This window comes from Salvelinus namaycush, chromosome 37 (assembly GCF_016432855.1).
Source record: "Salvelinus namaycush isolate Seneca chromosome 37, SaNama_1.0, whole genome shotgun sequence".
In the NCBI taxonomy this organism is placed as follows: domain Eukaryota; kingdom Metazoa; phylum Chordata; class Actinopteri; order Salmoniformes; family Salmonidae; genus Salvelinus; species Salvelinus namaycush.
Window position 1 is genome coordinate 23,538,333 of NC_052343.1, and position 12,504 is coordinate 23,550,836.

Consider the following 12,504-nt stretch of genomic DNA (forward strand, 5'->3'; position numbering starts at 1 on the left):
ATAGGAAACTGGCTCAAATTAAGATCCTACATCTGTATAGCTCCTTCATATTAGAGATTCAACCCCTTTATGCATATGGATGTTAATCCCCCGGTTGCTCTGTCCCCTGTCAACCAATAGCGGGTCCCCGGGGGCGGCAGCCAGTGAACCCCTCGTCACTAGTTTGTGTTCTTATCAATTGGAAAGGGGAGTTCTCAGCTCCAGCTCACAGCAGCCCCCCCCCTTCTGAGATTTTGATATGCCTAAATTCAGAGGATCCTAAACAGATGATTGTCAGTGTGGATTATCTCCCCTAGCAGACTGCTACGAGAAATAGAGGAGAACGAGATAGAGTGTGAGTGTGTATGTATGAGCTGCTGAAGATACAGGGAAAGAGCAGAGCAAGTGAGAGAGGGAGACTCGAGCGGAGGGGTGCGAGAGTAGCAACTTCATTGTGTTTAGGCAGAACTGCGCGAGAAGCAGGACGGAGCGCAGCTCAGCATCAGTACCGACCGGAAAAAGACAGAATAGCCTTCTGGATACTACTGTGAACAAACAGACGGTGAGATGTACTTCATTCAAAAACCGTCAGTTGCACCAACTTGAGAGGGAAGAGGAATACATTGATCGAACAGAGGATACATATACGCTGTCATACTGAAAAAGTTCTTAACTATGGAAAATAATTCCTAAATGACTGTTTGCAAAGTTTTCGGACAAAACCAGTGCTTTGAGAAGCATATTGATTTACCCAAGCAGTGGTATTGCTTTGCACCGCGGTGGAGAATAACCAGCAAGCGGCAGCCCTCACCCCAGTCGCATTGACGGAACAATAGATTCCCGTCCTACACTTTCGGGGAAAACACAGCCGAACCGGCGACAGAAGACAAGATAAAATGTTGCCGTTTTACCTCGTCCTTTGCCTTATGGGAACAGGTAAGAAAACCGTTCTTGTCACATTTTTTTTGCTGGTTGTTTTTCTGCGCTATTGCTATAAACTCATGAGATGCTCGCTCCGTGTTCCGTTCAGGGCGCGCTGCGTCAAACTGTAGCCTAGTCGATGCGCTATGCTGACGGGGATGAGAGAGGAGATAATATTGCGGCTCTGCTTTTGCTCTGAGGAACTATAGTTTTTCTAGGGATGTTGAGACAAAGTTCCGCTACTGAAAGAGCTGACCCGGGGTACTGGTTGAATGGCACTAACGCCGAACCTTACCAAAGCGCACAGTGGCGAGGTGATGCGGTTTTTGTTGTTTTACGCATCAGGCTATTTATCTGGTGTAGGCTAGGCGGGGTGTTTTTTTTTTGCTGATCGTTTGGAAACAGTCCATCATGTTAGTGCACGGGTTTCTTTGATATGCAGACATAAGGCTAAAGACGATGCTAACATATCAAAACTCGTGTAATACGGGATTGTTGCCACTGAGGTATGCGGTGACATCAGAAGTCGCTGTTGAAGCAAATGGTTTTGTGTGTGAGAGTGAGTGAAAGAGAGAGAGCACGAGACAGATAGCAAGAGAAAGATATATAAAGAGATGAAGCAGAGAGATAAAAGAGAGAAGCATATAGCCGCCTCTAGATATTCGCACTAGTCTACCAGGCGAAGGATAGTAGCCTATGAGGTTGGCCACAGGTATCACCGATCATAATTTCAAATGAGATGTGGGGGGGGGGAATACAAAAACGAGCAACATGTATAGCCTAGTAGAGATAACCTGGGAACATTCCCTTAATGCAGCCAAGCAGACCTTAAAATGCACCAGCTAGGACTCGACCTCTCCACCCCGACACACTCCCTCTCTCGCCCCACACACCCCCTATCTGACTCATATTTCATTTATTTTTGAATGGGCTTTATATTTGAAGCACAGAGTGGAATTGCATGGGGATTGAAGCGTGTGAGGAAACCACGTTATGTTGTAAGACCGCCGCAGCAAGCTCTCCATCTCTTTTTTAGCCGACCTTTACAGAAGTTTATCAAAGGCCACTGTGTGTCATTTATATAAAAAAATATATACTAGCCTATTATGCAACCTGTATTTCTAATTTATCAGACAACACTATTGTATTATTATTCTATATCGAAAGTAACAATGTAGCCTAACCTCTAGTAGCCTATAAAGTTGAATCAGACCTCACTCAGCCGAAAGTCCAGACCAAATAGGTTTAAGAGGGGGACAGCTAGGCTATGTCTCGTTGTAAGTGCATAAACAGCCATGGGGTTGGATTTGAGACGGTTTTTAAACACAAGTCTCCAATTAATAATTCCATAGCCAAACGCAGCTAGGTGGAAAAGGCTGCACCACCACTAGGCTACACAGAAAAGGTCAAAAATGAAACGATCTAGAAATAAAGAAAATGTCTATTAATAAAGGCAGCCAACAGACCCCGGGCATGGTGCAATGATTTTTCTTTTATCTGTCCAACCGCTCGTTTGTGTTATTTTTTCGTGAGGACTTCAGCCACTGGGGGCAATCGTCTGATGGGAGTCAACATTAGCGTGTCAATCATTTGTGTAGTGGCCTTTGCCAATGATAGTTTACTATAACTGTCGCTGTACTTATTTATATGTCTCTTCAATGTCCAATTAGTGTTCCTCTTAGGAAAGGAGGTTTCACATTCAACTGTTCCAAACAATGGGTCTTTCTTTTGATAGGCTACTAATCTTGGCTGTGTGTGTGTGCATGTGTGTGTTATTATGTGCTAGAAAATCAGTTTATGTGGCCTTTGAATGGTTATTCAATATCAACATGCCTGGATATAATATAAGTAATACCCATATAGAGCAAATAAAACCTCTAGGGTACTTTTTCCATAGTTACAGCACAGTAGGCAATATCGGCTATTGCGTTATTCTGTAAGAATACATAATCCTTTATTAATCCCCCAGAGAGGAAATGTGATTGCACCAGCGAAAACATACATCATTCTGTATGGAAAGTAAACAACAATGGCCCCTTTGATTGAGTGAGACCACTGTCATAAAAAATGTACAGTTGAAGTCGGAAGTTTACATACACTTAGGTTGGAGTCATTAAAACTCGTTTTTCAACCACTCCACAAATTTCTTGTTAACAAACTATAGTTTTGGCAAGTCGGTTAGGACATCTACTTTGTGCATGACACAAGTAATTTTTCCAACTATTGTTTACAGACAGATTATTTCACTTATAATTGTATCACAATTCCACTGTATCACAATTCCAGTGGGTCAGAAGTTTACATACGCTAAGTTGACTGTGCCTTTAAACAGCTTGGAAAATTCCAGAAAATTATGTCATGGCTTTAGAAGCTTCTGAAAGGCTAATTGACATCATTTGAGTCAATTGGAAGTGTACCTGTGGATGTATTTCAAAGCCTACCTTCAAACTCAGTTCCTCTTTGCTTGACATCATGGGAAAATCAAAAGAAATCAGCCAAGACCCCAGAAAAAAATAGTAGACCTCCACAAGTCTGGTTCATCCTTGGGAGCAATTCACAAGCACCTGAAGGTACCACGTTCATCTGTACAAACAATAGTACACAAGTATAAACACCATGGGGGATCACTGAGCCGTCATACCGCGCAGGAAGGAGACGCGTTCTGTCGCCTAGAGATGAACGTACTTTGGTGCGAAAAGTGCAAATCAATCCCAGAACAACAGCAAAGGACCATGTGAAGATGCTGGAGGAAACGTGTACGAAAGTATCTATATCCACTGTAAAACAAGTCCCACTGCTCCAAAACTGCCATAAAAAGCCAGACTACGGTTTGCAACTGCACACGGGGACAAAAATAGTTATTTTTGGAAACATGTCCTCTGGTCTGATGAACCAAAAATAGAACTGTTTGGCCATAATGACCATCGTTATGTTTGGAGGAAAAAGGGTGAGGCTTGCAAGCTGAAGAACACCATCCCAACCGTGAAGCACGAGGGTGGCAGCATCGTGTTGTGGGGGTGCTTTGCTGCAGGATGGACTGGTGCACTTCACAAAATAGATGGCATCATGAGGTAGGAAAATTATGTGGATATATTGAAGCAACATCTCAAGACATCAGTCAGGAAGTAAAAAATTGGTCGCAAATGGGTCTTACAAATGGACAATGACTCCAAGCATACTTCCAAAGTTATGTCAAAATGGCTTAAGGACAACAAAGTCAAGGTATTGGAGTGGCCATCACAAAGCCCTGACCTCAATCCTATAGAAAATGTGTGGGCGGAACTGAAAAAGCGTGTGCGAGCAAGGAGGCCTACAAACCCGACTCAGTTACACCAGCTCTGTCAGGAGGAATGGGCCAAAATTCACCCAACTTATTGTGGGAAGCTTGTGGAAGGCTACCCAAAACAACATTTGATCCAAGTTAAACAATTTAAAGGCAATGCTACCAAATACTAATTGAGTGTATGTAAACTTCTGACCCACTGGGAATGTGATGAGAGAAATAAAAGCTGAAATAAACCATTCTCTCTACTATTATTCTGACATTTCACAATCTTAAAATAAAGTGGTGATCCTAATTGACCAAAGACAGGGAATTCTTACTGGATTAAATGTCAGGAATTGTGAAAAACTGAGTTTAAATGTATTTGGCTAAGGTGTAGGTAAACTTCCGACTTCAACTGTATATTTTCATACCCAACCCCTCATTGCTCTATTTTTATGCATGTGTGTTGTTGTTTCCAGTTTCCACGCCTTTCAACAAACATTTCCTTAGTTTTGGTGTATTATTAACGCCGGCTTTGATTCGGCTCTAGATAAAGGCTTCAAATCCCCCGACCCCTCGGATTCAGAGGATCTTACTTCTTCCAATTAACATTGAGCATCCAGGAGTAAAGTAAAGCGCTTTCGGTCAACGCTTCAGTAAATTAATTAAAAACAAAATGTTTATTGGCAGTTAAGCCGTGTTTTCTTCCCACTGTCTTTGATAAACGAGAGCCGAGTACTGACACATGGGGAGGCAGTAATTAAATTTAAATGTTGAATCAGAATACACAACGTTGTCACACTGACACCCACTCTCCTCTGGGAGGAGAAGAGAGAGGAGATGGAGATGGAACGCCTGCTGGAACTGGAACACAAGCACAAACAGACTTTTCCCTCCTAAAGAATTGTCAACGAGGGTCGGGAAATACAGTATTCCCCTAACTATTGACTGTGAGGAGCACAAACAAACAACAGCAGAGTTCCAGGGTCCTAGTGGATCCATTCCTGACAAACAAACACCACAAATGGCAAACAAACTGTAATGTCCCATTTGTCATGGTAGAGTAGTCATAGATTTACTCTGTGTCTGTCACGCATGTTTTTCTCATCAGATCATCAGAGAGAGGGGAGGGGGTAGAGGGGACCGGGTGTAAGATGACACCAGCAGCAGAACAATTCCTTGACAGACAGACAGCAGCTGGATGGGGAGGGGCAGCAGCCAGCATGGTTCACAGGCTGCAACACACACACACACACACACACACACACACACACACACACACACACACACACACACACACACACACACACACACACACACACACACACACACACACACACACACACACACACACACACACACACACACACAGTCCCAGAAAACTTGGTTGTTCAATGCTGTTCACCCATCCATATGTATGTCCTCTCTGTGGCCCTCCTCTGCAGCAGGAGCAACGGCAGCATCTATCCATCATTTGCTTTCTCAGAATGTCCCCTGGCTTCCCACTGGAATTGGATTCCACCCTGCATCAGTATTCCGAGTAATCTTCAATGAGCTCTTTTTTGGAACCTTTAGCTTTGGTTTGCTGAGTCTCATTGGGTAAGTTCAAAGGCTGGTAGCTGAGATCACACGTTTCCCTCGATGCTTTTTCCTCAAGTCCTGGCTGTCGCCACTCATGTCTAAACCCAGTGAAGCACCCTGAAAATGCATCACCATCACCATCCTCCTCTGAACTTGCCCAGTGAGGGGAATGTGTTGTGGGGCATTAGTAAGTCTAGTAGAACTCATCTACACACAAACAAACACAGCCTTCCACCATGGATATACTGTAAATACACAACGAGGCCTAGACAGGCGCCATCAGAGGAACATATAGCTTTGCCTCCTTGACCCCCCCCCCCCCCTCCCCCTCCCCCTTCCCCATTAGCAGAGATTTGTCCTGGATCTGAGCTGTGTGGCAGAAATATTTCTGGGCGATTCGGTAGCAGCATGGCTAGGGAGGTTTGTTTTAGGGGGACCGTGCATATTTCATGAGCCTCCGCTGCTTTGAATTCTTGCGGAGGAGTCAGGCTTGGGCGGAGTGAGTGGGGGGACAGAGGAGTGGGGGTGTAAGGGGTTGTAGGGAGAGGGAGGATGAGGAGGAGGAGAGAGACAGGACTCAGAAGTGTAACTACCAGTGTGATGATCAAGTTGACACGCGGCGGGAAAACACTAGGGAATACCATGGACCATCATTAACTTCTCTCCATCTTTCTCTCCTTTCCCCCCTATCTCTCTCCCTCATTTTCTATATGTTGCTGTGGGGGGGGGGAGTAAAATGAGAGAGAATAAGTTGGAAGGCAGAGGGGGAGAAGAGAAGCCAAGTTGAGGATGTGTCAGACATGGGGTGCACAGTCACAATAGCGCTGACGCAGCAGAATCCGTCTTGTGTAGAAGTCTGTTGCATTATTTAGGAGACGCACCCATGGCAAAGATATGGATGAGTTTGGGCTACTTTGATTCCCACACTAGGATTGCTCTCTACAATGGACCCATGGCTCAAACTGGTGGAGATTTGATTTCCAGACAGACCTCATAGACTATGGAAAGGAATAGGATTCAGGGGAGGGGGCACAAATCAAACTTTAAAGGTCGTTTTTGTTCATGGCATGAGAGCTCTTAAGATTTGTTTTGTTTTGAGTGAAATTGTAGACACTTACTCGTGAGTCACTCTGCAAGAGTTATTCCCCCCAGACCAGTACACTCAGAAAACCAACAATTCATATCCATTCCCGACCACATCTTAACCTTTTGTAGAGAGCCCTCCTTTCCCTGCACTTTCACTTTCCCTCCAGTAACTCAGAACTTACTCATCCGAAGGTACCAACAGACAAACCAACAGACATACAGACAGTCACACAGACAGACAGATAGATAGACAGACAGACAGACAGACAGACAGACAGACAGACAGACAGACAGACAGACAGACAGACAGACAGACAGACAGACAGACAGACAGACAGACAGACAGACAGACAGACAGACAGACAGACAGACAGACAGACAGACAGACAGACAGACAGACAGACAGACAGTGATATAGACATACGTAGAAAGACAGTCATACAGTCATACAGGGGTGCAGAGGAGAGAAGCTATAACAATGGGTTACTGTGTCTTCCAGCCCCAAGACATGTTCACGCACACTGGCATTGTCTTCTTCCTCGGACCTCGCCTCCTTGACAAACAGCACAATGACCCCTGGGGTCTTCCTCACTCATCTTTGGCCCACAATCCACCCAACCCCCATCCCCTCAACAACTTTGCTGTGTACAGAGGCAGAAATTGGAGGGAGAATATAAACAATGGGGCTTCATAAAACAAGCTCTGTCTCGCTAATCAGCTTTGCCATGCGGGGAAACAGATAAAGAACTTGGCATTGTGTCCAGGGGCCTTGTTATCAGCTGTTAGCTACTTCACTGGATGTAGTTGATGGCACGGCTCAACACAACAGGGAAGGCCTTGTGTTGTGTGGGCAGCCAGGCAAGATATGCTGGAGCTGTCCTACCAGCTGGGGCACTTGGCCACTTCCATCCCTGTCTTTGTCTCTCTCTCGCTTCCTCTCTCTTCGCTCTATTTTCTCCCCCTCTTTTCATCCCCCCCCCCCCCCTCTCTCTCTCTCTCTCTCTCTCTCTCTCTCTCTCTCTCTCTCTCTCTCTGCTCTCTCTCTCTAACTCTGTTTCTCTAACTCTCACTGCTCTCTCCTTCCCTTACTTCTCTCCTCATCTCTGTCTTTGCATGTCCTCACCTCTGTTTCCCTCCGGGGCAGAGGAAGGTCCTTGCAGGAAGTGACACATAAAGACAGTGACAATGGAGGGGCTGTGTCAGCTTCCTCTTCCAAATAACTGGTCCATCCACACACACATATGGCGCCCGGCCCCTCAGCCTCTCAGCCCAGGGCCCCTACCAGTCCTACAACAGCCCCACTTCCATCCACTGCCGGCAGATTACTGGGCTCTATTATCACCCACTGATTAGAATACAGTAGGGAGAGAGCAGAGGCTGTTTACTCTCTGCATTCTCCTCCTCCAAACAATGGTACAGCGAGGGAACCCTGGGTTAATTCTTTACAAATCATTAAAACAGAGCCCAGAGGGAGAGAGTAGAGCAGTAGCACAGCCTGTGTTCAAACAGTAGCAAGCCAGCCAGCTATTTTAGTGAAATACATTTTATTTTTTTTATTTTGGGGGGGGTGTCACATTTTTTGGGGGGGTGTCACATCTTTCTAGAGAGATGTATCCCAATTTGGCAAGACCTCCAACCCAAGAAACCCAGAGAGTATAGAGAGAGTTCCAACATACTAGACCAAACATTAGTTTTTATTTTCCAATCAATTCCTGCCCTCCAAGACAAGAATTTCCTATCTCCTGCCGAGACACAGAAACCAACAGCAAATTGAAATGTATCTCCCGTGTTGCAGCAATATCTGGGCCTATGTTATCTTCACTAGCCGTGTTCCTCAACCTTCTTTTAAAGATTGCCCTGTTGGGGGGTGATTCTGGCAGCTGGGAAGAGGCTGAGGGGGAAAAACCCATGCGGTTATGAATCCCGTGAGAAGCTATTTATTTGTCTATCTATATATTTTCTACTTATTTATCTATTTTTATTCCCCGCTCAATCCGTTCTTGAGATGCGGTCCGATTTCCAGTGGCTCCTCTTGAGCAGAGGGACGTTAACATCATGTGGCCATTGTGTGCTATTTTGGAGAGTTGTTGTGTGTGCACGTCCATAAGTGACTCATGAGGAGCTTATCAAAGCAACGCCCTAAACTATGTGTTGCTCATAGTACACACACACACACACCTACACACACACACACACACACACACACACACACACACACACACACACACACACACACACACACACACACACACACACACACACACACACACACACACACACACACACTAAGACAGGGGGTCAAGGGCATGCATTGGGGCAGAGGATGATGAGCTGAGATGAGTGTTTCCCATCTTTGGGGCTATGTGCCCTTTATGGAGCGGTTAGTCAAAGCCCGACTGTCTAATTAATGACGCTCTATCTCTCAGGATGTCATGTCTCCACTCAACTCAACCCAACCAGGGGGAAAGGAATGCACTCAAGGAAACAAGCGATGGCCTGGCTGGGCTGGGTGGACATTACAGAGACCAGAGGGTTGAGTGCGTGAAGGAAGAAAACTCCCATGCTCCCCTGGGCTTCAGGTCCCCACCTACCCCTCTCTCTCTGTCTCCTTCTTTCTTTCTCTGTCTTTCTTTCTTTCTCCTCCTCAAACAAAGAGCTCCATCTTCCTGCTTCCTGACAGTTTAAACTGACAGGAATCTGAGGGCAAATATTGTGATAGTGACTCAACCGTTAACAAAAATATTGGGCTCGGCGGTCAGGAAAGGAAACAGCTTCTTAAACTCTCTTTCTCCTCCTCCTTCTCTCAGTGAGAACGGTAGGTCTCTCTGCCTCTCTGTGTTGTTTTGAGAGGCAGACAGCTGGGTGAAGGGTTGGCGGAAAGTGTAGCAACTTTTTTTCTTCTCTCCCTTCTCCTCCAGCGGGGAATTTAGAGCAAGGCTTTGAAACTCTCTGTGGGAGGCCGCTAGGAAAGCCAGCCAATTTGCTATCAACTGAGGGGTGTCAGTCAAAGCTCATCGATCAGGCTTTTAACTGCGGCTCCCTCAATGTACAAACATTGTAATTTTATCAAGCTGTGTTGGAGAGGAGAGGCACGGTGAGGGGTGGGGCGACAGCCAGGGATGGTGGAGGGTTTGGGGGATAGGGGTGAGAGTCAGTAGGTGGGTAAGGTGGGTCTCCAACTTCTGTGGTGATGAAAAGCAGGAGCTTCATACAGCGAGAGGCATTGGAGATCCTCTGGACAGGGGGTTGGGAGGAGATGTTTGTCTGAGCAGAAAGAGAGAGAGCTGTGCCTCAGCCGGGGGAGGAGGGAGGGGAGAGAGAGAGACACAGAGAGGGAGAGAGAGAAAGAGAGGGGGGGTCAGAAGGATTTACTGCCAGCAGCTTAGCATTTAAGGTAATGTATATGCTTGTATTGGTGTAAAGCGAAACCTGTGTTTTTTCTCCCAGCACAGGGTAGCTAAAAGAATAACAAAGATGTAACTGAAGTAAGAATCCAGGGCGGAAGAATTGAAAGGGGTTGTTTCAACGCCTCAGGGCGAAACATTACAACCTGAGGTATCCCTTTGCCATGAAGATGGACTTAAGACACAGAATGTTTTTTGAAGAAGGGGTTTTGTGTGTGTGTGTGTGTGTGTGTGTGTGTGTGTGTGTGTGTGTGTGTGTGTGTGTGTGTGTGTGTGTGTGTGTGTGTGTGTGTGTGTGTGTGTGTGTGTGTGTGTGTGTGTGTGTGTGTGTGTGTGTGTGCGTGTGTGTGTGCGTTTATGTGGGTGTGTGTGGGTGGGTGAGGTGTTGGAGAGGTGAATCTGATCCCACTTCCAAAACTATCTCAGTTTATGAGGTAGTGCTAAATAATCAATGGGCCGTGGCCTTTCCTGATCCTGACAACATTCCAGTAGAATTCCAGCAGGGTTAGGGTCTGGAGAGCTAAGTGACAGGGGCGAACCCTATACCCCTCTACATCCCTGCACCCCCGCCAGGAGACAGCAGCAGTCCCTCCTAGGGTTGCACCATTCTGGGAACTCCTTATTAAAAGTAGGAGGAGCAGGAAGAACTGATTGTTCCCTCCACAGATTGGGCTACTACGCCCTTCTGCTACAGGAATGTCTGTTTGCTTTTGAAAGTCCCAGCCATGGTGCATGGAACGCTCTGGAGGATAGGGGAGGAAGGAGGAAGGGGGGGGGGGGGGTCAATAGAGACAACAGCAAGGATAGAGGTAAGGGAGAAGCAGAGATAGAAAGGGAGGAAAGAGAGAAAGGGAGAGAGAGAGGGAGAGTGTTACAGACACATACACAATAGGGATGACATTGCCTAAGATGATGTGAGTGTGAATCCAGTGTCAGTCTATGACAGATGATATAACCTGCTATTGATAGGATAGTTGGGCTGGAGGGAGGGAAGGAGAGAGTATAGATACTGCAGGTTTTCAGGGAGTTTCCAAACAGAGACAGATAGAGCAGGAGATAGCATTGGAGGAGAGAGGAGTGGACAGAGGGAGGGAGAGGGGGATGAGACGCAGAGTTCCAGGCTGCATCCATCATGTGGTTTGGTGCGGCAGCCATTTCTACCCATTGTTTTCCATCATTTGTTTTCTCTGGGCTCTGCTAAGGGGGAGTTTAGCTATTTGTTTGTGTGCTAATTGCGTAAGTGAGACAGCATAATTAGATGTAAAGATAAACAGACAAAGGCAGAGAAGAGCGATAGATAGCCACAGGGAGAGAGATACAGAGGTGCAGATGAAATGAGATGTGTAGACGACGGAAATGTCCCTCTCCATTTCAACGTTCAAGGCTGCCAAGGAGGAGGAGGAGGAGTAGGGGTGTGGTATAAAGTACAGGAGACAGAGAGAGATGGAACGATAATGGATGAGAGAGAGGAGGAGAGAAAAGCTGTCTTCACAGCCTGCACTTTGAGGTGTAGCCCAATGCTGCCTGAAAAGTCACCCCATTTGATGCAGTGAGGTGGGGAGAGGGGGAGGGAAGGGAAGGGGATAGAGAGGTAGAGAGAGAGCAAGGGGAGATGAGGAATGAGAGAGAGGGAGAGAAAGAGTAGGAGAGAGAAAGATTAACACTGTGAAGCAGAAGAGAGAGGAGAGGGAGAGAGAGGGGGGGGGGGAGAGAGACGGAGAGAAGGAAACAGAGAGCAAGAGATCGTCTCTCCTCCAGATCAAAGGCAGTGTCTGGTCCCTGGAAGTGCCTGTTTGTTTTCAGTTGTTTGGGAGGGTCTCCAACCTCCACGTGTGAGGCCACAGGGCCCTGCTCCTGTCTCCGTCAGACACAACCCTGACACATACACACACAACCCTGACACACACACACAACCCTGACACACACACACACAACCCTGACACACACACAAACACACACCGTTTTATCTCTGTTTCATACACCTCAAACACAGCCACCTGCCAAACCATCACTAAGAAGACACAGCACACACTCCCTGGCACCGCTTTACACACACCCCAGCACCACTTTACACACACCCTGGTTTGTGAGTGTGTGAGGTTGAGGAGGTGGGGAACATGTGGAGCAGTAAGCTGCAGGCAGACAACAGAAGAGCAGCAAGTCCTCAGTCTGTCCTTCAACTTGTTCAATGGAGAGATGTCTGGAGTGAGATGATTACAGGTTACTGTCTGAAACTACAGCCCAAGTCTAATCAGTCTGGGGAAGATC

General features: G+C 46.5%; 1 protein-coding gene across 1 annotated transcript in view; it reads left to right on the forward strand.

Moving 5' to 3' along the window:
* The first annotated feature begins 292 nt into the window (after positions 1-292).
* LOC120031509 (kin of IRRE-like protein 3) overlaps positions 293-12,504 on the forward strand; it is a 45,306-nt gene continuing 33,094 nt past the window's right edge. Inside the window, exon 1 of the mRNA XM_038977290.1 lies at positions 293-915. Coding sequence (XP_038833218.1) covers positions 876-915 — 40 coding nt within the window. The 5' untranslated portion in view covers positions 293-875. The remainder of the gene's footprint in view (positions 916-12,504) is intronic.